The sequence below is a fragment of the Anabrus simplex genome, chromosome 5 (assembly GCF_040414725.1).
Source record: "Anabrus simplex isolate iqAnaSimp1 chromosome 5, ASM4041472v1, whole genome shotgun sequence".
Lineage (NCBI taxonomy): Eukaryota > Metazoa > Arthropoda > Insecta > Orthoptera > Tettigoniidae > Anabrus > Anabrus simplex.
In genome coordinates, this window is record NC_090269.1 from 443,942,040 (window position 1) to 443,969,902 (window position 27,863).

At 44.8% G+C, this 27,863-nt stretch overlaps 1 protein-coding gene across 1 annotated transcript in view; it reads left to right on the forward strand.

Moving 5' to 3' along the window:
- The first annotated feature begins 3,571 nt into the window (after window positions 1-3,571).
- Window positions 3,572-27,863, forward strand: part of LOC136875084 (uncharacterized) — a 79,845-nt gene continuing 55,553 nt past the window's right edge. The window contains exons 1-2 of the mRNA XM_067148817.2: window positions 3,572-3,810; window positions 11,626-11,755. Coding sequence (XP_067004918.2) covers window positions 11,690-11,755 — 66 coding nt within the window. The 5' untranslated portion in view covers window positions 3,572-3,810; window positions 11,626-11,689. The remainder of the gene's footprint in view (window positions 3,811-11,625; window positions 11,756-27,863) is intronic.

Below are 27,863 nucleotides of genomic sequence, written 5' to 3' on the forward strand. Positions count from 1 at the left end.
GGGCAAATATTCACTTATAGGAAGGGGAATAACTTACCAAGGGAGACGTTCAATAAATTTCCAATTTCTCTGAAATCATTTAGGAAAAGGCTAGGAAAGCAACAGATAGGGAATCTGCCACCTGGGCGACTGCTCTAAATGCAGATCAGTATTGATTGAGTATTGATTGATTGATTGATCTTCTGTTTCGGTTTCCAACTCCTGACAATCATCTACTGAATCTCTGAATTCCCTACTAAAGAGGTTTGCTTTCTCGGTATCTGTTAAATAGTGTTCACCCCCTTCTCCCACCATTATAAGAATTTGGATTCTTTTTCTTTTTGATTCCTGATATATGAATACAGCTTTTACCATTTCCCTTTGTTGTCATTACCCTCTTGACGAATGCCATTCATATAATTCTCTTTTGCTTCGTTTTTCACTCTATTCAGTTCCCTCATTAGCTGTTTTCTAGTTTCTTTACTCTCCCTACCTTCTCTGATTTTTCTGTTCACTATTCTACATTTTCTTTTTCTTTTGCTTCTTTTTCGTATAAATGTTTCATGGCATAAACGACATCGCATATCGTATTGCAGCAAATGTACCAGTAGTGATAGGTTGCCATCCATCCATCCATCCATCCATCCATCCTGATCTGCATTTACGGTAGTCGTCCAAGGGGCAGATTCCCTATCTGTTGTTTTCCTAGCCTGATTTGAAAGAAATAGGAAATTTATTGTACATCTCCCTTGGCAAGTCACAGGGACAGTTTGTGTGACTTGACACCAGAGAACGTCAACAAGTGTACGAGTTAATCATCTTTCCTCTTGCTCATAGTTTATGTATGTATGTTCAGTCCGTCAGCGATGCTGCGGGTGGGATCCTCAACAGCTCTGGCGTCAGCTGTCATAGATGGTCTAGGCATCTCTGAAGATGCGTACTAGGGAAGTGAGGTGTGAGGTAGTTTCCCAGTGCTTTCCTCTCCGAGCCAGAGTTGCTGTTACATATCGGTCTGCAAGCCCACTGAAATGCATACACCAACCGACCCTATGAGCAACATTTTCACACAATTCATAGCAGGGACACTCTGCATAAGGTTTGGCATCACTAGCATCACTCTTACCCCAGTCACTTTCAAATTGGCAAAGGCAAGGATAAGACGGAGACAGATCTATGAAAGTAACAAAATTGCTCTAGCCTATACCAGAAGACATTGTGCACTGTAAACACTAGGTCCTGCCAGCAAAGGTGGTCTTAGTTTATACCGTGCCGTAGTTAATTATCGCAGCAATCATTTTCCACATTGTTATATCCCATTTATAAACGCACATCCATGGTCCTAAGTAGTTACGCCGCGTAGTGAGGGAACATTATTACTACGCACCAGTCGTCAAACGTTTATTTTATTACAGTAATACTTTTCGGCGTGGTTTGAGTAACATTGTTAGCCTTGACTGGCCTCCCTTGTCTGAAGATGGCTTTATTTGGACCCCTCTCTAGCACAGAGGTTAGTTGGAGGTGAGTGAAATATACCGGGTGCGTAATTCATAGGGACGAGGAACCACCGCCCTCTCGATCCTCTTATACTGCCTGCTCTATGCCACTAGTTTAACACAGTAAGCGCGACTACCAATAGTTCTCCAAATCGCCGTAAGTGTGCAGCAGTAGACGCACAATCTTCGCTGTCAGTGTGGGTGTAGCACTGTATTATTGGTGCATGAATGTGTGTGAAAACCTGAGTTATTTTGTACAATGAGTACGCGTGTCTGGCCACTTTCGTTCGTACAAGATATATTTTGAATAGAACTGTGAAATGAATTAATCATGTTATGTTTATAGATATTTCAAAAGTGATTTTAAGGTGCTGGTACTTGTTTCTTCCGTTCGTGCAAGGTATATTTTTCGTAGAACTGAAACTTCAGATTCTTTCCCCGAAATATTCAACTGTTGTATACCATGTTGCCAATCTCAGCAAGGTTGTTCGCAGCCAGAAAATATACGACTCCATGAAATACAGTCTAGAAAAGAACTGAGAGAAAAGCGGCTGTCGGCTTTATCTAGGCAAGGACCTAATGAAGGAAGTAATTGGATATCCTCAGATTACTCCCGCATCTGTGCCTTTAACCTTATTTCAGAAGGTGATGGAGCCTCCGCGGCTCAGGCGGTAGACGCCGGCCTCTCACCGCTGCGTTCCGTGCTTCAAATCCCGGTCATTCCATGTGAGATTTGTGCTCGGCAAAGCGGGGGCGGGAGAGGTTTTTCTCCGGATACTCCGGTTTACCCTGTCATATTTCATTCCAGCAACACTCTCGAATATCATTTCATTTCATCTGTCATTCATTAATCATTGTCCCGGAGGGGTGCGACAGGCTTCGCCAGCCGGCACAATTCCTATCCTCCCTGCTAGATGGGGGCTTCATTCATTCCATTCCTAGCCCGGTCGAAAGACTGGAAAGAGGCTGCGGATTTTTTTCCAGAAGGTGATTAAAGCCGTGGAGGATAGTGAATTCCTTGCGATAAAAATATGATGGACAATCACTAAACGCCTTCATGTTTAGACATTTTGGACAACCTCAGATATCCAGACGATAATATTCCAATCAAACTAGAAACAGGAAATCAAATTCTAGCTTGCGGGTACTAGGTTCGTGTTGTTGAAGAGAGGATGGAGTGTGACATTTGTGTCAGCAACATCTCGCTGCCCAGAGCTTCGACACCTCTAAATGGAACCTAGTTTTGTTGCTCTGGTGAAGCATCTCCAGGAGTTCGTTTAAACTGATGCGCCCTATTGTCGAAGTCCTTCAAGCGTATGAGCGTAATACGAGGACTTGCGACGTCTTCCCTTTCAGAATACCGGGCGAGTTGGCCGTGCGGTTAGGAGCGCGCAGCTATGAGCTTGCATCCGGGAGATAGTGGGTTCGAACCCCACGGTCGGCAGCCCTGAAGTTGGTTTTCCGTGGTTTCCCATTTTCACACCAGGCAAATTCTGGGCTGTACCTTAATTAAGGCCACGGCAGCTTCCTTCCGATTCCTAGGCCTTTACTATCCCATCATCGCCATAAGACCCATCTGTATCGGTGCGACGTAAAACAAATATTAAAAATCTTCCAGAATGTGTTTTGTTACAGTGTGAGGTCAAGGAACATCAGCAAAATGTTAGTGATATTATCCTAACCAAGTTCGTAAGACCTCTATTATTTGAATTTGCGTTGGCAAGAACACAAAAAGTACGGTACCACTCCAAGCCTTCGTCCAGGAAAATCTTTAAATTGTGCATGAAGAGGCCAACTGCAACTTCGTGCAGGTAATATTGCCGATATTTAATATTACTGATGTATTTTACGAGCTTCAGTGAACATATGACCATACTGCATAGTGTTTTGTAGGCTGTCATCATTAGAATAAGTTTAGACCATTGTGAGTCTATGTCTGCCATCTAGCGGAGAAATTTTGTCGCAGCGTAGTCGCAAAAAGGCTCGCATAGAGCAGGCAGTATAGGAGGATCGAGACGGCGGTGCGAGGAACACATCTCTGGTTATAGATTTTTGGTTCGCATTCTGAGTGGTTGTGTTGTTGTTATGAGATGTTCAGATCCCACTGCTGTGTGCAGTGTGTATTGGACATATCACGACAGCTTGCTCAGTTTTATTGCGTGGATTGTGCTATCTCTGTAATATTTTCTTAAAGTTATTATGATTTATTTCATATTTCATTGAGTCCTCAGCCTTTGCCATACTGCTGATAAAGTTGGAGTCCCAGTCATTTACTGTTGCCAGTCTTCTAGATCTCAACACAGAACTTGATATCGTTCGGCACGTGATAAGATATCAGGTAAGCTTTATTCTTCGACACGTTTTCAAAAGAACTGTGGCAAATATGTACGTAATACACAGGGACCATTCTTGATGGTAATGTATAAATATATTCATTTTGCTTGTACCCATTTTGGATAACATTGCAAATGATAACCTGGCTGAAGATTTTAACATAGCATCATTATGTAACATGAAACAGACTGAAATTTAAGCAGACAAATGTAGAAACTTACTAATTTCATGAATTTACATAATTTGGCTTGATATAATTCTATTCCAAATTCTAGTGCCAGAACTTCAGATTTACAGTTAATTAGTCGGCCGGTACCAAACGTAACATGTATAAAGAGCAGTGGCGGCCGGTCAGTACGTGCTACCGGGCTCCAGCACGTAGCTTGGAACTGTAAGGAATATTATTTATGTACAGTACAATTATCCCGGTGCCTTTTCGTTGTTTTGAGTACGATATGAATTTGTGTTTTGTGCAAATCAGGACGAGATCTGTCGAACACCTAGCGCCGTTCTCCCGGGGAACAAGACTCGTGCTCATGTGAAGTGAGCCCTTGCCTGTAGCCTGAAGGAAGCAATACGCAGGCGCAGCCAAGCTTGCAACACTCCCCCTAGCCGGCGGAGTATACCGTAAACCGGGATCAACTTTCACTGATCCCGTCTATAGTTACTTCCTCTCCCGCAAGGGGGTAGAATTACTCGATATCTCCTGCTACCCGGAGCGCAGCGAGGGATCCAGTCGGCCGTGCTTATGTTGAACGTGGTAAGCGAATCTGCCACTAGAGAGTAGCATCGTCTGGGTTCGAAAGTAAAGCGTAAGTGGAGGCAATCTATCTCACACATGCTTATTAAAATATCTATCTTCCTTTTGTGTCAAAAATAAGGAATTCGTAGGTGAGTCAAAGAATCTTTGACTGACCCTACGTGTTATCCCGCATTACAATGTAATTTACTCTGGTGAAATGAAATAGCGTATGGCTTTTAGTGCCGGAAGTATCCGAGGACATGTTCGACTCGCCAGATGCAGATCTTTTGATTTGACACCCGTAGGCGACCTGCGAGTCGTGATGAGGATGAAATGATGATGACGACAACACGTACAGCCAATGATGGTTAAAATTCCAGACCCTGCCGGGAATCGAACCCGGGATCCCTGTGACCAAAAAGGCCAGCGCGCTAACCATTTAGCCATGGAGCCGGACATTTACTCTGGTAACCTAATAGGGGAGGTCTCAGTGAATCAGTTGGCAGCTCTTTCAGTTGCTTTGTGCAGTTTTTAATCTCGCGGTTATATTACTGGTGCGTGTTTTTCCTGTTATTGTGTTAGTGCTAAAGTTTATACGAAGATTTATCAAATTATTTATCCACTGCAGTGTATATAAAGTGAAATTAAATTAGTGTTCTTAGTGGGGATCCATATTCCCACGATTCTATTTGCACTGATGTAAGTTGCGCCATTAGGTTAGTAAAAACAATATTTCTTCAATGAATTATTTATCTCGTAGACAGTTGTCGAAGAATTTATCTGCTTCCAAATTAATGTTGTTTTTGTTTGTTCTGAGTAATAAATTGCGAGAAAAGTTGTATTATTATTATTATTATTATTATTATTATTATTATTAGTAGTAGTATTATTATCAAGTTTGAAGTATGCGTTGTTCATCATGGCAATATGCAGAGTTAAAACAGCGTATTTAGCTTGTTTTTTGTAGCACGTAGGACGATTTTTTCACGAGCCGCCACTGATAAAGAGCCTAAGGCCACTTCAGGTCATAGGAATGGTTGAACAGTCTCCTGAAGGGGAGTTTATTTTGAATGTCTACACTAAGCTAGGGGCATGCACTATTGAGCGTGACTGTACTTTGTTTTTATTTCTTAGTTTATCCACCTTCAGGACAGACATCAATAACGAACTGTTGCCAACTGCAACATCCTGCAAGCGTGTGTTTGTTTTTTAATTATGGGTGTGTGCTGAGGGTGTGCTGTTAAGTTATCTAAGTTTCCTCTTGATTTTAAGAACAATTATCTAAATTTATTAATGTTTTATGAACATCAGCAGTTAATTCCACCTAGAAAAATGTGCAAGAACTGCAGGCATAACATACAATGAAGTGTGGAAAGGAATCATTGTTTTTATGTGTGGCATGGAAAGCTGCATCAAACTAGTCTGTGGACTGATGACTCAAACAACAACATGTGTCATTGCCATGTTCAAGGTGTTAAAAAAAGTGATTGAAATGTGTGTGAGGAGAAGATGTTTCGCTGTGAATATAAATTCTCCTTGTATGACATAGATTTCCTTAATACCAATGTACTTGGTCTGTTATTGGACATTATCAATTTTCCAGCTAACTCATTCCTGGTTGCCCGCATTTTGCCCCAGTGTGCTAAATTGGGCTCATCAGTTGGTAAATAGCACACCCACCAAGACACATGGCTAGTGCATACCGTGGAAGCCATTGCATAGGCTACTTGGAGCCACCAGCAGTGCCAATGCACTATGAGAGATTTTGTCTCATTTCCAAATATTGATGCCTGCCTGGCCATCAGATGACGTAGATGTTGATTCCCATAGGGAACTTGAAGTATTTGTCCCGAATGAGTAAATATGTAATTCCAATATTGTTGGTCTGTTATTGGACATTGTAAATTTTCGAGCTAACTCATTCCTTGTTGCCACCGGACCAATTATAAATTTATCTCCAGTTGCCAACACAATACTTCATAAACCCAATTTTTAGCAATTTTAAGTGTGTTTGTATTTGTCATCAAGGACTGATTAATTTCAGATTATTTGTTTGTTGCATAGTCATGTTACACTAAATGTAAGCTTACCAAGTGAAGTTTAGAATCAACAAATTCTAATAGTTAAGGCTGAGTAAATCACATTTTTATGCTCTAATAAGCTTAAAATTCCATCCATAGTTTCTGAAGAGTTCATTTTTTTTTTTTTTAAATTTTGTTATGTTATATTCCTACTGCACAAATTGTCTAGTTGTAATAGCTGAGGATGAACTGGTCCTGTGTTGTACTTAATGTGAATATAACTTACATCTAATATTCATTTGTATTGAATGGGTGGCCCTTCCTTCAATTTTTACAATTATTAAATACTATTATAAGGCCATTTCAGTCAGTTATCCTGACTGCCACCCTTGAAATTTCCAAACGGTGTTATGGCCTTTCAATCAAACATTCAGTAGTCTGATCTCTGGACAGATATCCATGCGATAAAGTTACACCTACTGCTTGGCTACATGCTTCATTGACACGCACAAGCCTCCACACTGCAGGTAGGTCACATTGATTTCGTAGGTAATAAAATCTTATTTTCTCTAATCAGAACACAGAAATAAACATATAATTCATTAGAAGCCATGAATGCGTTATTAACTGGGCCGGATTTATTATTATTTTACAGCTGGAGTGGTATTGTTTGCATCTTATTAATGTTAGCCTCTGTCTCCATCTCTGCTTGCATTGAAATGATCATTCTGCCCCTTACCATTGCTTTAAAACAGATTAGCAAACTAATTTGGTTCACACACGGACAGACACATGGCTAGTGCATACCGTGGAAGCCATTGCATAGGCTACTTGGAGCCACCAGCAGTGCCAATGCACTATGAGAGATTTTGTCTCATTTCCAAATATTGATGCCTGCCTTGCCATCAGATGACGTAGGTAAATAGTTGAGAGTTTTCTCATACATGTTTGGTCTCATGGAATTGTTAATACAAATATTTTAATACATAGTTTGAGGCTAACTTCAACAGCTTAAGCAGTATTAAGCCATATCTCAGGAATGATCTTTCCATATCCAGTGCAGGGATTGTACTGTACACAAATAAAAGAGATGTTAAAATGAGCAGCCTTTTAAAGATAGGTATTTGGCCATCCAGACTTTTTGCAGAATTCCTTATGCTCTACAGTTATTCCTACACGTGTAGTTCATTGATGTAGGCTATGCTGAGGAAAAGTGTTTGCTTTGTGCCACTTTCTTCTAGTTGTTTCTCAGAAATGGTTATTGCCTATCTTTCTTTCATGGTAGTTAAATATTTAATATATGAAATCTTCTATCCTGCAGCAGAAACCACACAATATTCTGTTCAGAGGGTATGGAGTTATAATAGCTTAGGTAAAAAGGGAGCCTTATGAGAGTTACTACTGTTAACAAAATGTTATAATGGGCAAACATACATATTATCCGCACACCTTATCTTGGTGCATTTACACCCTAGTGCTGAATCAGTCGACCTCGGCGATCTTCGAGATTTGTACTGGCAACCTTTGAAACACAAACAATGAATCGCTTAAGCATCGTTGTGCGACATCTGGCGTACACTTTACGTACTAGTACTGTTGTTGTTTACACAACAAAGCCAAAGTATAGAATTCATGCTAGGTACAAGATTCGCATCGAGAAATGTTTTATAATGTTATATAATGTGTATGTGACGTAGTTGTTGGCTTTAGATGATAGCAGTTTAGAAATTTCATATCGATCGATCATATTCTCGATTCAATTCAGATTTCATTTTCATTCAGTTGGCAGCACCAGGCAGCACTATCGATACCGGGACAGCTCCCTCCTTACTCCTTACCCCCGTACACAAATGCGCCAAGATAAAGTGTGCGGATAATATTTGATTCCCAGGACTATTTTGTAGAACATTTCATGCTCTTCAGTACAGTTCCTACCTGTCTTCTTTAGGAATCTCTTTGATGATTCATGCAGCATAAACTGAACAATTGTTTGTGTAGTGTTCTTTTCTTTCATCTGATTCACAGACACCATTTATGATCATTTTTCATTCATCAGAGATCAATATTGAATACATTGAAATATTTCCCGCGAGATCTTCTAGGCAGCAGTGAAAGCCACATGAGTATCTCTCCAGCGGTTTTTCAGTTATACAGCATTTTTTCTGTATTTAGTGCCGGAGTTTTACCATTAACAAAGGTTAAAACTATAACTGTGAAGATAGTTGTGTGGTCCCATGCCTTTATGTTCTACTTATTCATTTTCCGTATGGATATATTCAACTGTTTAGCAGTGTAAGCCAATAAAATTGTCGCCTTGTGTCATTTTCCTTGAGTTGTTTCTCAGAAATTGTTACTGCTCAACTTCCTTGCGATACAGATCAAGAGTTTTACACAGATACCTTTCATGGGAGATCCTCTAGGCAATGGCTAAAATATTACAAATATCCTTCTAGTGGTTCTAATATTATAATGGGACACTAATAGAACCATACTGATGAGACATACGTTGAGTTTAATAAATGTACAGATTATGGTAAGAACAATATTAAGGGATTTAAATTCAGTTCGCATGTCTGTTTTTCTTTTTCTAATTCTGCAAACTTTGTTCAACTTGTAGAAATCCCTGTTCACTTGCCTTTAGATTCAGAAATTTGTTCTTTATTTTTATATTAAATTCTGCCTCTCTAGAACAATCTGCTAGCAATATCTTTCGAGGAGGGAAAAATAGAGAACAACAATTTTAACAAGAAATTACAAAATTGAACATTGAATGTATAATTTAGATAATTGTCTTGATGCCTTATCCATCAGTGTGCATCATTTAAAGTCGTGCTCCTAATGGTAATATTGATAATATTTTATTACATTGTAGTCTATGAAAAATGTTAGTATTAATGTTTCCTGTTGTGAAATCTGGAGAGTTGTTCCATTTGGGTTAGAATTTAATGTTTTGAAGTAAACGCAGTAAGAAAAAGTTTACAACAATTTTTCTTTAACATTTTGCAGATTTTGAGAGTTTTGGAAAAAAATGCATATACCCATTTTATTTTGAATAATTTGTATATTTTCACATCTTTCATACAAATTTAACATGGAAAATATTTTGTTGTTGGCATGTGTATATAAGCATCTATAAATATGATCTTCTGTCATGCATGAACTGAATCTTTATCTTCCACCATCTTCTCTCCAGAGGATGAATTTTGTATTAGAAAGAGCAAAACAGCTTCAAAAATTGCTTATTTTAAATTTTTATTTCATACCTAAGTGCAAAATGTTAAGTATTTTAATGCATATTTTAAAAATTTATTTTATAGTTGCATATTTTGGACATTTTTACTAAATAAAAATCCTTGGCCTAGTCATTACACTTAACAGCTTCAGCCTGTGACTGGCATTATTTACTCTTGCCATTTTATTTATGTGTTACATCAAGAAAGCTGGCTGCCTTAGATGTTCTTTATAAGGCATTTCCTGAGAAATATTGGTACATATATTAACTTAAACAGGATGAAATTCTAGCTCTGAGAGCCATAAAAGGTAGTTATTTCAACATACAACTAACAATGTTTTAATAGAATAACCACTGAGGGCTAAACACGGTCGTTACAAGTGTGTTTACTTTTATAGTAAAATATCATGAAGAGGCAACATTTTCTAAATATGGGGGCAAACCGAATGCTGCTGTTGGCTGAAATTTATTTATTCATATGACACTGCCACAATTAAACATATAATTCATTACCAACTAGGAAGCAATAAAAACTAATATTAACTTGGAAGCAATTAGACCAGTGGTCCGACATGGAACTCCCTTTATGAGGCTCCCTGCTAAGCACCGTTGACATGTTAGATCAGTGAGTTTTGTCACTGGCAATGAAGTGGACAGGTCAGAAAAGAAGAAGCTCTTCAGTAATGGTTGGTAGCACAGTTCGAGCAAGCTAGCAAGGAGCTAATTGAAAGAAAGTATTGCCCTTCACATGCAGTAAAGATTGCTCTCATGTTGCTACCTGATGGGAGTGTACCTTTCTTCATGAAAGAAGTTGTACTTGAGACAGATTTTCGGACTGCAAAGATTTTAATGAAACTTTAAATGCGGTCTGCTTAGATGGAAGCCCTGTTTTCAGCATTGCCTTAGTTAAAATAACCAAATGTTTCAGTCTGTAATGGACACTAGTAAACAGTTGTGCTTTTGACTCATACAGTGTTATGTAGTGATGGAATCTAAATGGTCCACAGGACATCAGAGTTTGCTGTTGGCCTCCTAACCCATTCAACACTCAGACATATGTGGGCATTTCAAACAAGCCATCTGCATGTACAAAGATGAAATGAGCTAGTAGCAGTGTTTTATAAATTATTATCTAGATGTTAACAGATATAAAACTAAAATTGTATATTTAAAATATATGTGGAACACAGCACTATGGAAGTGAAACGTGGTTAAAAATGGGTGCCTTTGAAATATTGTTCTTTTCCAGAGTTTTTGAAGGTCACATGGAAATATCAGGTCATAAATAAAGTAAGAGTTAATGAACTTGATTTGAGGAGAATATGATCCCATGAAGAAGATTGATGAAACAGATCTTGAGACACTCGGAATGTATTCATTTGATTTTGAAGGAAAGCATAGAGGATAAGAATGATGAGAAGATGGCAGACAATAGAGTATGTAGAAATAAAGATATTAATACTGGATATTGTACCATGGAGTGTGTAGACATGGATAACAGACATGCCCCATAATCAATGGGTTTTTAAGAAGTTGACTTTTATTGATCCTCATCGATCCCCATAGAATGTTAGATAAGAAATGTCATGTCCCTGTGGGTTTTTGTTCTGTGTAAAACTGTAGGTCCTATGAATATGATCATGACATCAGAAATCATGTAAATTTGTAAGTCTGATGGCTATGATCATTATATTAGCTATCTTATGAAGCTGGTGGTCATATGGCTATCTACATTCTTGTAAAACTACAGTCTTCTTTTTGCTTAGTCTATGGGGTGATGACCTAAACAATAATAATTGTATATTTTTCTGGTCCATGTTTCAGTGCACAATCATTGGAAATAATTTACAACCATAGGATATTCTAAATACTTCAGTTACATCGTAGAATGGACCTGAAAGTAAAGATCAAAGAGGAGCCAGACTGGACTGAAGGAACAGCAAGTACTTCACTTGTAAGTATCATTTCAACTAACTTGTAGTGAACTAAATTTAACCCTTAGCTGCTGAGTAACTCTGGCTAGTTACAGACAGTATAGCATGTATGAAAGTAAACACCCCTTTGAAGATTGACTTACTGTGAAATGTTTTGGAGGAGTAAGTTTTTCTTAAAGTTCCTTTGCTGTGTGTGTAATTATGTAGAAGATAGTTTGTTGTTATCTTCAGAGCTTGTGGCTTATAGCTGAGTGGTATCTTGTCTTGATAGAAGTAATGTCAGTCTGAGTGTTTCAGATGGTACAGCACTGGCTTCTTGATCTCATGTTGGTGACTCTGATTCAGGTACAAACCAGTGGTATTTGAAAATGCTGAAATATGATGCAGCATGTATTGGTAATTTTACTGGAATGTACACAAAAGCCTGCATCACTAAATTCTGGCACCTTGGTGTTAACTACTGATCTGCATTTAGGGCTGTTTGGCAAAATGTTTCAATCCCTAATTCCTAATATTTGTGTCAATTTCTCCAGTTGAATTCAAACTTTCCGAGCTTTATCAATTCCTATGGAGTTTATTTTTCTATTAATATCATTTCACGCCATCTCTCTACCGAGACATAGTTAACATAATGCCAGTTTAGTTGGTCTGTTATTGGACATTATAAATTTTCCAACTAACTCATTCCTGGTTGCCAGCATTTCACCCCAGTGTGCTAAGCTGCTATTCACCAACTGATGAGCCCAAGCACGAAGGATCCTGCAGGTCAACTTTGTCTGCTTTCCAGACCGGGGCCACTATCTTCTCATCAGATAGCTCCTCAATTATTCCTAGAGTGAATCTCAAACCTGCTCTCAGATTCAGTTCTTTTCAACTTTTAGCAATGTCTTTTGCAGACTTCTGCTTATGTGGCAACCAATGGTTATCCCATGTGGAAAGTTACTAAGCTAACCTTACATACCCATGTTGCTATTTCTGTAGTTACACTGGGCGATGCAAACAGTTGTATGATGCGTCATTTCTTGCTGTTTTCTAGTGTACAGGCGATCTGGTTGCTTTTGATCAGAAAATGTATTAGTACTTGGAATTTCTGAGCTCACAGATGCTACTTACTCTTTTGTTGCAGTTGTGTCAACAAAAGCAACATTAAGTGTTCTGAAATATAAAACAAGCAGAATCTCACAGCTCTGTACTCTATCACGTAGTGTTCAAGAAGAAGTCACACGTGGACAGGTTACTGAATATATTTGTTGTTGCAAGTGAAGATTTAAACTGTTATCCTACAGTTTATGATGTGATGTTTTTTGTGTTATACATATGGAGATAAGCTAATACACATCAGTTTCCATTTTTAATGACCATTGCCTTTAAATTTATTTATATCTCATACTTACTGATGTGTCACGATAAAGGGAGCTTCTCAAGTTAGGCTCATGCTGCTAAAATCAGTAAAATAACAAAGAAAGGTCCTGTAAGTGAACTGTTTGTGATCAGTGGAGTGGTACAGAACTAACAAATTACCAGTCATACATATATGCAGAAAGAGGCAAGCAAACTCTTCACCTTAAGTAACTTTTAAACTGTAAATCTGTTATCACTTCCAATAACGCTGCCAATGGGCTAATATTAGATCTGATAGTACTTCTACAAGGCGGTGATGTCTGCTGAGGTAATGGAATTACCTTTTTTAATGGATCTGCGCTATTATTTTTTATTACTTATTGTATCCTCCTCTCTCATAAATTCTGCCATAATTATTTCAGTCCTATTCCCGAGGTATAATTCACACTGAGCCTCCTTTCATCAACCAAACACATTCAGCTTAATCATATGTCGTACATAAACAGTGCAAATTGGTAAAAATATTTCATCATATCACTCGATTAAAATAAATCTATATGAACGGCACCTTGAGAATGGTTGGTTACCCTTGAGAATGTCTAGATGGAGCTCAGATATCAGTTGTTTGGTTATTCTGTTCAATGCATATGTTAGTTTGATATCAGGATCATTTGTGTTATCCATTTCTCCAAAATATCAAAAGTAATACCTTAAAATGTAATTATGGAGACATTATCAATTACATATATTGTATAATAAGGCACACAGCCTCTGTGAATCGATTCCCTTCCTCATTTGCACATGCATTGACAGGTACGACCACTTTCGTCTATTAGAGTTACAAGTATGATTCTGTTACTCTCAATTTACTTCAATAGTGATATTCTTTGTTTTATGTTGCACTGACACAGAGAGTTCTTAGAGTGTTAGGATTAGGGTGGAAGGGACCATGGCCGTATCTAATGTACAGCTCCTGCATTTGCCTGATTTGGAAAATGGAAACCACAGAAAATGACAGCTGGATTCTAACCTGTCATCTCCCAGGTACGGACTAACAGTTATGTCACTCAAACAGCCAGTTCAGTAATTTATCATCATGTTCATAACTAGTGTTGGTATGTTTTCAGGCTGTCAACTTATAATACTTAATGTGGTATATTAATTTTTATAAATGTGAATTCATTAAAGTGCACAAAGCTAAACTGTATTCCAAAATGATGTGGACTGAATGCAATATACTTGTTAAATGCATGTACTGTAGCATTCCTTACAATGAATGTGAAATACAGTCATATTCCCACCCACACATTCTGCCTAAGTAATTGTGTGCAAATGGGGTAAGAGTTGCCATAGTTGTTCCTGACCGATCAGTTATTACAAGTATTGAACTTCATTCCGGTTCCATATTGTCTTCAAATATCTAAGGTGAAATTCTAAAATAATTTAATCTATAAAGTCCAGCTGTTCAATACACTTCTGCCATTTAATAAATGGCCTGTTTAAAAAGCTACATAGTTGTTTAAAAAATATCTAGGACATGTTTCGACCTAGTTTAGAGGACATCATCAGCTAAAATAACATAAGGAAGACATATAAAAAACCAGTGATACATAAAAAATCCAAGATAAAATACAATCAGCAAATGCAATGGGAGTTTATGTTTAAAATGAACATAGCTTCAATATTAAAAATACACTCAACAAATTAAATTTATTTTATATATGTATGTAAGTTTATATAAACCTTGATAAAAATCAAGTCCCCCCTATAATCTTAATGAAATCCATTAAAAAATGAACATCCTGGTTGACACAATAATCGAGAAAGGTCTTAAGCAAACCTCAATTAAATCTGTCACACTACGCATTACTGGTCGGTCCTCCCATACTTCCACTCACTTTCCATCCCCTCACCCATCATTTCTCCCACCCAACGCAACATCGGAATTGTCATCAGTCAGTGTAGTCATCAACACCAAGCCAACCTGCTCTTTACAAGTATAGAGCTGGAGGAAAGAGGGTGGAGCAATATTTTGCGACTCTTCATATTATCTTTTACTTCCACCTCATTTTTCATTATCATACTCGGTTATTTGTTTCCACTTTCAGATCCTGGCTATACTTGTATTCTCCATATCTGACATTGTTTTATTCCTAGTCATTGCAATGTGGTCTGATGTGAAACCCAGCAAAAATGCAAGTCATCATCCTTGGATATCCCAAGATACTCGCAATAATCAATTGATGTGAGGATCCATGGGTAATTTTGTGTAATACCAACATACTGTAACGAGTTGGCGGGGTAGTATGATCAATTAACACTAGACTGGTAGCTTCAATACTAAGATTTATTAGCTACGCACTAAACTAAACAAGACTGCACACAACTGTTAGTCATAACACAAACTTACACAGGTCATGCGCTCTCTGTCCCTTCGTTTCTCACTTGTTCTCACACTACACAGTTTTACACTCACACGCAAGGTCCCGCGTCGCACGGCTACACGTTCTCTCCTTCACCCACAGTCCGCACTGTAGTACAATAGTCCGATAATCACGGCAGTTCACATACTTCACTACACTGGCAGTCGCTCACGACTGAACCACACCAACTTCTAACTCGGTCTAACTCTCACTAACTGCAGGCAGGTCGTTCCTCTCCTATATACCTGCGCTGGGTCTTCTAGAATCGTCCGGATGCTGGACGGATCCAGGAACATCGCGAGATGGAACACTCCACATTAATCGTGGAGTCATCTCCATACTCCTCTGCTACGGGACCACGAGCAGAAGCGAGTGAGGCTGGCCTAGCTGCTAGTGATTGGCGCAGCTGAAGCATAAGGGGTGGGTCTATACGGTGCCGGGCCGGGCCCACTGCCAGTTGACATGGCGGACGATATGACCATTACACTGCCCCCTCCTCAAGGCTGCTCGTCCCGAGGTACCAAGCGATCCAGCTGAACAACCATCATCTTCCCTCGGGGAGGCCGCCGGATCCTGTAGACGACGTCGTTGATCCTGGTGACGATTTTATACGGGCCTTCCCATTGTGGCTGCAGTTTCGGTGACTTCCCTTTCGTCCACACCGGACGGTACAGCCACACACTGTCACCTTCTTGGAAACCCGCAGAGTTCGCGAGCATGTCGCAGCGGGCTTTCATCCGGTCGCTGGCTACCCTTAGATGATGTCGGGCATAATCGTGGATGTCGTTGAGCCGATCCACCAACTCCCATGCGTAGTCTGTCGCTGGTTGCTGCTGGCCTGGTGCAGACCCGAACATTAGATCGCATGGCAGGCGGAGTTCCCTTCCGAAGACCATGTTGGTAGCTGTCATGCCCGTCGTCTCATGGGTGGACGCTCAATAGGCCATCAAGAAGAAGGGGACCCTCTCGTCCCAGTCCTTCTGGTGCGCCGAAACCACCTTCCTGAGCCTCTCTTCGACGGTTTTCACAAAGCGCTCCACCATACCATCTGACTGAGGGTGGAGAGGCGTCGTACGTGTCTTCCGCACTCCTAAGCGTTGCAGAACCTCCTGCATCAACCTGGACTCAAAGTTTCTGCTTTGGTCGCTATGAAGTCCCTCGGGACACCGAATGGACAGAAGAAGTTCTTGACCAAGACGTCAGCCACGGTCGATGCCTCTTGTTTCGGGATGGCGTAGACCTCCGGCCACTTCGTGAAGTGGTCCATAGCCAGGAGTAGGTAACGGTTCCTGGCGTCAGATTCGGGAAATGATCCAGCGACATCAATGGCGATCCTCTCGAATGGTGCTCCAACGTTGTACTGCATCATTTGGCCCCTACTCCTGGTACGTGGGCCCCGGCTCGCCGTGCGTGTGTCACACAGCTGGCACATCCTCTCAACATCGTTCCTCAAGTGCATCCAGTAGTAACGCTGTCGGGCACGATCTAGTGTCTTATTCACTCCCAAGTGGCCGGCAGTAGCGCCCGCATGCAACTCGGTCAGCACCTCTTTTCTCATGCTCCTGGGGATTATCAGCTGTGCAATGTGCTTCTTTCCGTCGGTTGATTCCCACGTGCGGGTAAGTACCCCGTCACTAACCATGAGAGCCGACCACTGGGCCCAGTACGCCTTATAGGTTGGACTGCGTTCGGCGATGTCTTTCCATTCCGGCCTCTGCCCCGACTCTACTTCTCGTAAGATCAGCCCGATGTCGTCGTCCTTCAGCTGCTCCCTCCTGAGGGCGTCTCGATCCCATCCTTCAGCATCGGTGGCCCTCACGGCCCGGACGTCCACGATGCCTGCCTGTTTCTCCACTTTCTGGCAGTGTGTACAGTTCGCAGGGCACGGTCTTCCCGATAGGGCGTCGGCGTTGCAGTGCTTCTTTCCTTGGCGGTGCTCGGTGGTGAAGTCGTACTCCTGAAGGCGTTGCACCCAGCGAGCTGTCTGACCTTCCAGGTTCCTGAAGCTTAGGAGCCAGGTCAATGCGGAGTGGTCGGTGCGCAGGCGGAAAGGCTGCCCATACAGATACTTGTGGATGTGTTCGAAGGTCTTCAGGATGGCCAGCAATTCCCGACGCGTCACGCAGTAATTTCTCTCAGCTTTTGACAATGTCTTGCTGAAATAGGCGATCACCTTCTCCTGGCCGTCTTGCGCTTGTGACAGTACCCCACCAATTCCCGCGTCGCTGGCGTCGGTATCGACGATGAACTTCTCCCCAAGCTTGGGATATCCGAGGATGGGTGCAGTACACAGCGACTCCTTCAGCTTCCGGAAGGCAGCCTCCGCCTCGCTTGACCATTGGCAAGATCTCCTCTCCTCGGTGATCCGTGTAAGAGGCTTTGAGATGTCTGCGTAGCCAGCTATAAATCAGCGGTAATACGTGCAAAGGCCCAGAAAACTCCTTAGTTCTCGATTGTCCTTCGGCACCGGCCAGTCCCTGACGGCTTCTAACTTCTCCGGATCCGTCGCTACTCCCTCCGATGACACGATGTGGTCCAGGTAGCGGACCTCCTTCTGGAACAGCTGGCATTTCCCGGAATTTAATTTTAGGTCAGCCCCACGTAGCCTCTCGAACACTTTCCGCGGGTTCTCCACGCGCTCTTTGAAGGTGCGTCTCACAGTAATTATGTCGTCCAGGTACACGAGGCAAGCGTTGTGAGTTAACCCTCTCAGCACGGCCTCCATCAGTCGCTCGAAAGTCGCCGGCGCTTTGCAGAGGCCGAAGGGCATCACGGTGAACTGGTAGAGCCCTTGGCCGGTTGAGAACGCCGTCTTCTCCTTGTCTTCCGGATGGAGCGCTACTTGCCAGTATCCAGACTTCAAGTCCAAAGTCGAAAACCACTGGGCTCCAGATAACGTGTCCAGAGTGTCATCTATCCGAGGTAACGGGAAACAGTCCTTCTTCGTGACGTCGTTCAACTTCCGGTAATCGACGCGGAAACGGAGTTCACCGTTCTTTTTCTTCACCAGGACGACTGGCGATGACCACGGGCTGTTCGACTCCCCGATGACTCCCCGCTGCTTCATGTCATCTAGCATCTGGTCGATTTCCACCTTCTTCGCCAGGGGTACTCTACGAGGTGGCTGTCGGATTGGAGCGGCGTCGCCGGTGTTAATGCGATGGTACACTGTGTCCGTCTTCCCGTAGTCACTTCCGGTAGCAGTGAAAATGTCCTGAAACTCATGGATTAGTTCCTTAACCTCCCTGAGCTGTCTCGCTTCTAAACATTTTCGGGCGTCGGATATAATCTTCTGGAGCTTATCCATTCCTTCGCCTGCTTCCAGGGTCTGTGCGTCTTCGTCTCCACTGGCACGACGCACGTGACTGGTTCACAAGTCCCAAGCTCGGTCCCGCTGGGTACCTTCTGCTCCCGTGACGTCGAATTTAATATTCGTACCGGCACGCAGCTTCGTGCCGGAAAGAGCGTCCTGGCTAGGTAGAGTCCTTGATCGGTGGTCGGCAAACCGGCTTCAACGGGCACGCTGCCCCCTTGTATGGGCTCCTCTAACCGTGCCGTAACCATCACCTCGCTGTTGGCTGGTATCACTTCGTCTCTGGCCAACGTTAATCGCGATACTCGAGGTTGCGTCCCTGGGCGTCGCAGCGTTACCTCCTGTTTGCCGAGCCACAATACACGTCGTCCCACGTCGAGAGTCGCCTCGTATTTCTGTAGGGCATCTAGGCCCAGGATGACCTCATCCGTGATGGCGGCGACAAAGGCCCAGACTCGTAGGCGTCGTTGTCCCAGCGTCAGTTGAAGTACCGCCTCCTTCAAGACAGGGATGGTGTCTCCTGAGGCCGTTCGCAACAGATAAGGGCGGTGGGGTTCCCTCTCTGGCTGTCCCTCAGCAATGTCCGGCCTGGCGATGGTCAATGCCGCCCCCGTGTCTATCGTGACCCGGCACGGCCTGTCTCCGAGCCACCCGTCGGCGATCAAGCTGTCGTCGCTCCGCTCGGTGACCACACTTAGCGTGAAACGAGGGGGCGGTAGTGACGGTGCCGACGAGCCCCTCTCCTTGTCGGCCCTTACTCGTTTCCCTGATCAGGGGCCGCCTCCATACGGCAGTTCCTCCGCAGGTGGCCACGCTCGCCGCAATTCCAACAGGTGATCTCGTTGGTGCGTCGACATCTCAGCGGCGGCGTGCGTCGTTCTCCCGTAACGGCGCGTCCTCGCTTCTCACGGCTTGTATTCTTGGTGACGGTGCCGCTGTTATCTTCACTGCCTCCACACTCAGGACTAACGTCAGGGCCTCTCTGAGGTCATGCTCCCCGCTGAGCATCAGCTTTTGACGGATCTCAGCGTCACGGAACCCATCAATGAATGTATAGGCTGCCTCCCGCTGAATGTGGTCCAGAGGCAGCCCATCCAGAGACTTGTGGGCTAGCTGCTCCACATCTTGCGCGAATTCTTGCAGCGTCCCATTAGCATGCTGGGTCCTCTTCTTTAGCTGGACTCGGTAGGCGGCTGCCAGCTGGTGGTTACCGTATCGGCTGTCGAGCGCTCTAACAATCTCGTCGTAAGTGGCACCCGGCTGAAGGCTGTGTAGTACTTCCCCTGCTGGTCCTTGCAGTGCGGCGATTAAGTACACGGCCCTTTCCTCCGATGTCCAACCGTTGTGCCCGCACACGGTCTCGAATTGGGCCCGGAAGGTCCGCCAAGATGTTGTCCGTCGAAGCGCGGGGGTTTTACTTTCCCGGCGCTGGAGCCGCTGTAGCTGCAGCTGGCCCTAGCACAAGTCTCCATGGCTGTCGTCCTCGTACGCAGGGCACTTACTTCTTCTTTCAAGTCTCGAACCCCTGACTCCACAATCTGCGGTATTTCTTTGATCTGTTTTTCAACCAGTTCCTGTACGTCCTGCATAATGTCACTCTTTAATTTTCTTTCGAGAGAGCCCATTTCGTGTTCTAATTTACCTTGTCCACCCTTAAGTTCATTTAATTCCAGTTTCAGTTCGCTCTTGATTTCGTCCTGCTTGGATGAGAATTCGGTTAACTTACTGAGGAGAGCCTGAGACTGTTCGCTGTCCATTTTACGATTCACTAGAAAATCCTAGTTACGAAATTACAGCTACCAGTTGTAACGAGTTGGCGGGGTAGTATGATCAATTAACACTAGACTGGTAGCTTCAATACTAAGATTTATTAGCTACGCACTAAACTAAACAAGACTACACACAACTATTACTCATAACACACACTTACATAGTTCGCGCTCTCTCTCCCTTCGTTTCACACTTGTTCTCACACTGCACAGTTCTACACCCACACACAAGGTCCCGCGTCGCACGGCTACACGTTCCCTCCTTCGCCCACAGTCCGCACTGTAGCACACTAGTCCGGTAATCACGGCAGTTCACACACTTCACTACACTGGCAGTCGCTCACACTGAACCACACCGACTTCTAACTCGGTCTAACTCTCACTAACTCCAGGCTTTTTTTTTTTTTATACGGGGGGGCCCCCGAAGCCCGCTCCCCCGCCGTGACCATCGACTCAATCTACATGGCCTCCGACATGCTATTAATTTCTAAGTAGAAAAGAGATAGCTGGGTAGAGTGGGAAGTGATACAAGGAGTATCTGCCTGTTTCCATGTCAGACACGTTACCAGGAGAGATTGTGTTAGGTATATGGTGTTGAAGTATGGTATTGAAGGGTCAGGGAAAAACCACATAGGCAGAAAGAAGAAAGAGCCTACATGTAAAACCTGACATCTTTTGATAGCACATGCAAGGATGTGGGCTGGATAAAGACCAGAGGTTGTGTTAGTTAGGAATATGTGTCATGCAATCATAACCATTTACCTAGCTTTTGTCAATTATTATGGAGGATCAGTCCTACTTGTCACTGCCTGGTGCGGCTCGGGTCCGCTGGCGTCTGGGCTTTGGGCCACAGGTTAGTCCATTGCTCCAGCAGCCTGCGGTCCCTGGTGCCAAGTCTCCTTTTAAGGAGAAGGGGAGTAGTGCCAAGCCTTACTTATTGTAAGGGGCATCTTCTTTCCCGCCTGATGACGTCCCTTCTTTGCGGTGTTGGTGTCACACACTTGTCTCTGTAAATATATACACAAATATACACACATCCCATCATATATACATAATTACTTCTGTAGAGTGCGGGCCGCTTTTCCGCTCTCGTGTCCTGTAGAGCAAAGTACAAGTACAATTAGTAGATTAATAGTTAGTGGTATTAGCAGGGGTGGGTTTTTCGTCCACTCCTTTGTCGCTGGTGGGGGCGGGGTTGGATTGGATCGTCTCTTTCATGGCTGTGTTGCCTTCATCGTGTTGTATTTCTTCTCTCAATCCTCCCTCGCTTGGCTAAATCTGTAACATAGTAATAACATAATCTAGGACAAGGATGTAGGTAGTAAACAAGCATGCACATATATGCAGGTGTTGTGGTGTGTGTGCATAGTGTTAAGTGGTGCGGTGTAGTGAGTTGGTGTCAGTTCAAGAGCGAGGGCGGTTTTGGGCCCCCGGCCTCCTGGCCCTGTGCCTGAACAGAATGTGTTTCGGTGTGGGGTATTTGGTGTATAGGTCGACGTCATAGCGTCCTATTCCACTGACTAGTGGGTTGACCTTACTACCCCATGAATTCTTGTACATTCGGAGTGATTGCTTTCGTATGTGTTGCCTTATCGAGGTGACTTTCGCAATTGCGCGTACGTGGCGTATTGGTGTGTCATACGGGAGTCTAGCCGCTGCTCGAATGCATTTGTTTTGTATTAGTTCCAGCTTATCCAGGTTCGTCATAGCAGTGTAGCCCCAGGCGGGAGCTGCGTACGTTATTATCGGCCTAATTAGGGCCTTGTACATGTTTATTGCTACTCGCTTGTTAATACTGGATCTTTTATTCAGTATGGGATAGAGCTGTGCCAGTCGTGCGTGTGTTTTCCGCTGGATGTCTTTAATGTGATATAGCATGGTTAGTTTTCTATCTAGGACTACTCCTAGATATTTGACCTTGTCGTGCCATGCTATATCTCGATTCAAAAGTTTGAGCGGTTTTATATTGGCTGGCCTGTGTGTGCGTCTGTTCTTCCTAGTGAACATTACAGCTTGGCATTTGTCTACGTTGACCTTGATACGCCATTTGGTTAGCCAGGGCTCGAGGGTTCGCAGTGCTACTTGTAGTCTCTTTCGGGTGCATGCTAGCTGAAGGTGTTGTACTGTGATAGCAGTGTCATCCGCGTAGAGGTGCGTGGTAGTGAGTTCCGCTGTCGGCATGTCATTCGTAAATAGAATTAACAGGATTGGCCCTATTAGTGACCCCTGGGCTACGCCCGCCCTGATCGGTCGCGTACTTGACAGTGTGTTATGAACATCTACTTGGAACTCTCGGCCTTCCAGGTATGATTTAATTAATCTTATGTACCCTGGGTGGAATTCGAGGTCTATTAATTTCGCTAATAGGCCTTCGTGCCAGACTTTATCGAATGCCTTCTGGATATCAAGGAATACCGTGCCTGTGTCCCTCCGCTTGTTTAGTCCGATGGTCGCTTGTTCTAGGACGCGGGTAAGCAGTTGCGGGGCGGAGTGGCCGTTTCTAAAACCGAATTGTTCGTTTCGAATGATTCCTCTTTCCTTGATATGTGCTATGAGCCTTTTCAGCAGTATTTTCTCGAATACTTTGCTGATAGCGTCCAGGAGACTGATGGGCCTGTAGTTATTAGGGTAGGATTTGTCCTTGCCTGGTTTGCCGAATACAAGGATTCTCGCCTTTTTCCACTGTTCCGGATAATACTGCAATTGGAACATTGCATTGTATATTTTAGTGAGTAGTGCGAGGGCTTTCGGGGTTAGCTTTTTGAGTATTATGTTCTGAATCTCATCTGGGCCGGGTGCCTTCTTCGGGTTAAGGTGACCTATTATCCACTTAATTTCGTGGATATTAGTCTTCTTAACCTCGGGCTTAGGTGCTTTTGTTAGGAATTCCGCTACCTTGGCCTCTGTTTGCCTAATGAAGGCGGGGTCCGATGGTTCGTCATTGGGCGAAAAGGCCTCTTCCAGTGAGTCGGCTATCACCTCTGCTTTATCTTGATTTGCATATACTGGTCCGTTAGGTCCCTTAATTGTTGGGATCACGTGTGGTTCTCGCGTGAAATATCTCGCTAAGTTCCACACCGGTCTGGTATTAGTGTCAAACGTACTCAGTTTGTTATTCCAGATCCGAGACCTATACTCCACTATTCCGGTTTCGATTTCGACCCTGAGTTCATTTTTACGTATCCGGTCTTCATCGCGGTGGTGTCGGGCCCAGTTGCGCTTGTGTCTGTTGCGCTGGCGTATTAGATCTTTAATGTGGGCCGGTATTTCAATGTTAGTGTTTTATCTAGGTTTGTGAACCGGGATGCTCGCAGTTGTGGCTGCCTGGATCGCATTTATGAGTGTTTTTAGGGATTCATCCGTTTGGGCTGGGTTTACTATTTGTATGTCCTCAGTCCCCTGTAGGAGTGAATCGAGTTTTCTTTCAAATTTACCCCATTTGGCTACTTTATAGTTGAGTCGGCGCTTGGGGTTATTCTCATATTCCTCCGGGTTCGCTTCCAGTGTAAATATTACTGGTTAGTGCCTCGACCCTAGGTCGTTAATGACCTTTATGGTGTGTCTTTGGGGAATATTTCGCAGTAGGGCTATGTCTAGAATATCATCGACCTGTTCGTTTGGCGCTAGGAAGGTGGGTTCGCTGGGGGCTGTTACCACATAGTCCTGGGATAGCATGTGGTTGTACAGCCTTTCGCCGTCTGCGTTAGGTTTCAGGCATCCCCAGATGGCGTGTTTCGAATTTAGGTCGCCTCCTAGGATCGTGTTTCGATTTATCCTTAGTACCGATTCTATATCTTGTGTGTTAAGGTGTTTAGGTCTGGAGTATGCCGATATTACATTGACGAGTGTTCCTCGCACTGGCATGGCAATTCCGCACGCTTCCAGCTCGACCATTTCTGGTAAGTCTATTTCCATATGTTTAATGTCCTTCCTTTCCAGGACTGCCACTCCTCCGACTTTGTTAGCCTTATCGCTTCTGTGTATTTTGTAGCCTCTTATAGTGAACTTCTTCCCCGGCGGGAGGAAGGTTTCAGTTAGGAGGGCTACGTGTATGGTGTTCGCGGCTAGGAAGGCTTCGAGTTGGTATTTCCTTGACCTGACGCCCTGGCAGTTCCATATTAGAACTCGAAGCTCCTGCGTGTTATTATTGTTATTATTATCGTCTTCGTTTGGTTGTTCAGCCATCTAGGGTCAGGAGGTCTGCAATGGCATTAATCAGGTCCTTCAGCCAGGGGAATGGTAGCCTGCTGGCCATCATAACCACAGTGGTTATGGCTGCCGTGAGGTTCAGGTTCGGGAAGGTTTTCAGGATTTCTTCGATCCTTTCCCTGAACGCCTTTACTAACATTTTCCCTTCTGGCTTCTGTGCCTGTTCTTGTGTAGGTGTTGTGGTTGGTGTGGTGCTGGGGGCGGGCGTTGGGGGCAGTGGTGCGAATGCCGGTTTACTAGTGGCAGGTTCACTGCGGGGGTGGAGCTGGCCTGGGGGGGGCCTGTGGCTGCTCGGGATGTGCTTGCGTGGGCTTAGCCTGCCTTTGATTTCTTGCCTGGGTCTGGGCCTTCTTTTTGTTCAGATTGGAGGTCTTGGTTTGAACGGTGGTGGGGGCTGGTTGGGCTGAGGGCCCGGGGTTGTGTTCACCCACCGTCCTTAGGGGTTAAAAATTTAATATTCTTATGCCTGAAGGGCCTTGTTCTTGGCCCTTTGTGTCTGAGGGACCTGCAGGACCTGAAGGGTCCTTTTTGCCTGACTGGCCTGGTTTATTTTTGCGTGATGCGCCTTTGCCTGAAGGGCCTGCTTTGGGCTTTAGGGTTGCCACGCTTATTACCCTTTGGCCCTTTGCCTTGATTGACGGCTTCAAATGTCCTGCGGCTGGGACAGTTTCTGAAATTAGCCGCGTGTTTCTTCCCGCAGTTTGCGCACTTGGAGTACGCAGGGTCGTTGCCATGGGGGCAGTCGCGGGACAAGTGGGAGGCGGCGCATCTGCAGCACCTGGGCTCCAGTTGGCACCCCGCCCCTGGATGGCCATGCCTCTGACACACTCCACATTGGGGGCCAGTGGCTGGGGGGCGGTACGGCTCGACTGACACCAGCATGTTCGCGAGCATCCTCATTTTCCGCAGGTTGTCCGCTCCTGGGGTATCCGCCACGGCAACTAGGAATAGGTTGCCCTTGGCAGGCCTATTTCCTGGTCTCATTCGCACCACGGATAATGCGGGGATATCCTGTGCTTTCAGGGCAAGTTGGATTTCGTCCGCATTACTTCCGTTAATGGGAGTCCTCACTACGAATCGCTTCATAGTGCTGTTGGGCAATATTCTTACAAAGTTAATATTTAGCCGTTTCAGCACCTCGATAGCGATTTCATAGCTCTCAAAGCTAGTCATGTGTAGCCGGATCGCTTCGTGCGCGTCAACTCTCGGCCTAGAGAAGTAGTAGTTTCTCTGGTCATGCGTTAGCTTTTCGAGGAGCTCCTCTTCAAGTGACTTTGTGTTCTTGGTGTACACCGTAAGGGGTGGGGTTGCCACCTTACGGGTGCTTGGTTGTGTTCGTGGTGGTGGTGGTTGAGGTGGGCTCAGCCGAGCCTGCCTCGTGTGTGTGGCGTGTTGGGGCTGGGTTGAGCCGATAGATGTTTCTGTGTTGCTATCGGCTTGGGAACTTGGTTTACGTACCCCGCCTTTCTGAGCCTTGCGGCTCAGGGGCTGGGCTACTTTGCCTTTCCCGTGGAGCACAACATGGTATGGCCGTTGGCGGCCTGGGTAGGGCTACCTGAAGGCAGGAAATGGAGGTAGTCCTTAAAAGTGCCCTTGTGTAGTGATATGGGGCTGGTCAGCCCCACCGTACTGTGAGTGGTTGGCGGGGCGTTGCGCTGTGAGAACAGCGCTGTACCCTCCGCTGATGGACTGACGGCCGTAGAGTGGGTAGGGAGCCGTGATAACGGCATCTCCTCACTCTCCGTCAGCTCTTGAAGTTCGTCGCATATGTCTGTAGTGGCTCCAGACTCGCTGACAAATTACTCTTTCCTAAGTGGATGACAATTGCTCTTTTGGAGGTTACGAGTCTGTTGCCGTGTGTTTATGTGTGGGGACATTCTAGAGCGAGCTAGTAGACGCGGGATGATCCGTTGTTAAGCGGGTCCCTGGCCTACAGATTCCCTATCTAACCCTAGGTACCGAGAAGCGGTAACCGATTGGAACAGGTAGTGTAGTCTCTCGAAGTCTTGAAGGTCTCGGTGAAAGGAGAGAGACAGCGGAGCGACAGGCACGTACGACCTCTCGCTACGACAGTCAGCTGCTCCTTACTAACTCCAGGCTTTTTTTTTCGGGGGGGCCCCCGAAGCCCGCTCCCCCCGCGTGACCAACGACTCGATCTACATGGCCTCCGACATGCTATTATTTCTAGGAAGAAGAAAGAGATAGCAGGGGAGAGTGGGAAGTGATACAAGGAGTATCTGCCTGTTTCCATGTCAAACACGCTACCAGGCGAGATTGTGTTAGGTATGGTATTGAAGGGTCAGGGAGAAACCACATAGGCAGAAAGAAGAAAGAGCCTACATGTAAAACCTGACATCTTTTGATAGCACATGCAAGGATGTGGGCTGGAGAAAGACCAGAGGTTGTGTTAGTTAGGAACAGGTAACATGCACAAAACATAAACCAATTCCTTGCCATTCCATCGCCTGGGGATCAGTCCGTCTGGGCACTGCTGTGACTAGCACGGTCCTTGCCGGCTGCGGAGCCATGCGTCGAGTACCACTAGGGCCTGTCGCACGGCTCCACCTCCTTGGGGTACCTCGTACCCAGTCTCCGATCCCGGAGAATGAGGCCAAGCCCGCCGAGGCGGGGGCCTCCTGGAAGGGGGTGGGTCATGGCGCCGGGCCTCCTTCCTCTCTGCCCGCGCCATGGCCCGGTAGACTGGGCAACTGCGATGGGAGGCCGGGTGGCCCCCCGAGCAGTTGGCGCGTCTCTAAGTGCTGCGCAGTCCGTGTAGTGGTGATCACCACCACAGCGGTTGCACCTCACCTCGAGCCCACAGCTGACTTGACGGTGGCCCCACCTCAGGCAGCGGAAACACTGCAAGAGCTGCTGAGGGGACGTTTTACTCTCACCTGACTGCCGCTACCCGCTGAGGTTCTCTCCTGATTGGCTCATCGGTTGACTGCTGTCCTGGGAGCAGTCTTGGGTTGCGGCTGGGCGGCCCTCTCCTGGTGGGCCGGCGTCGCCTTCTACTTCATGGTCCGGCGTCGTCGTCTTCTTCTTCCCGAGCGTGTCTTCTCGGCAGGGGAAG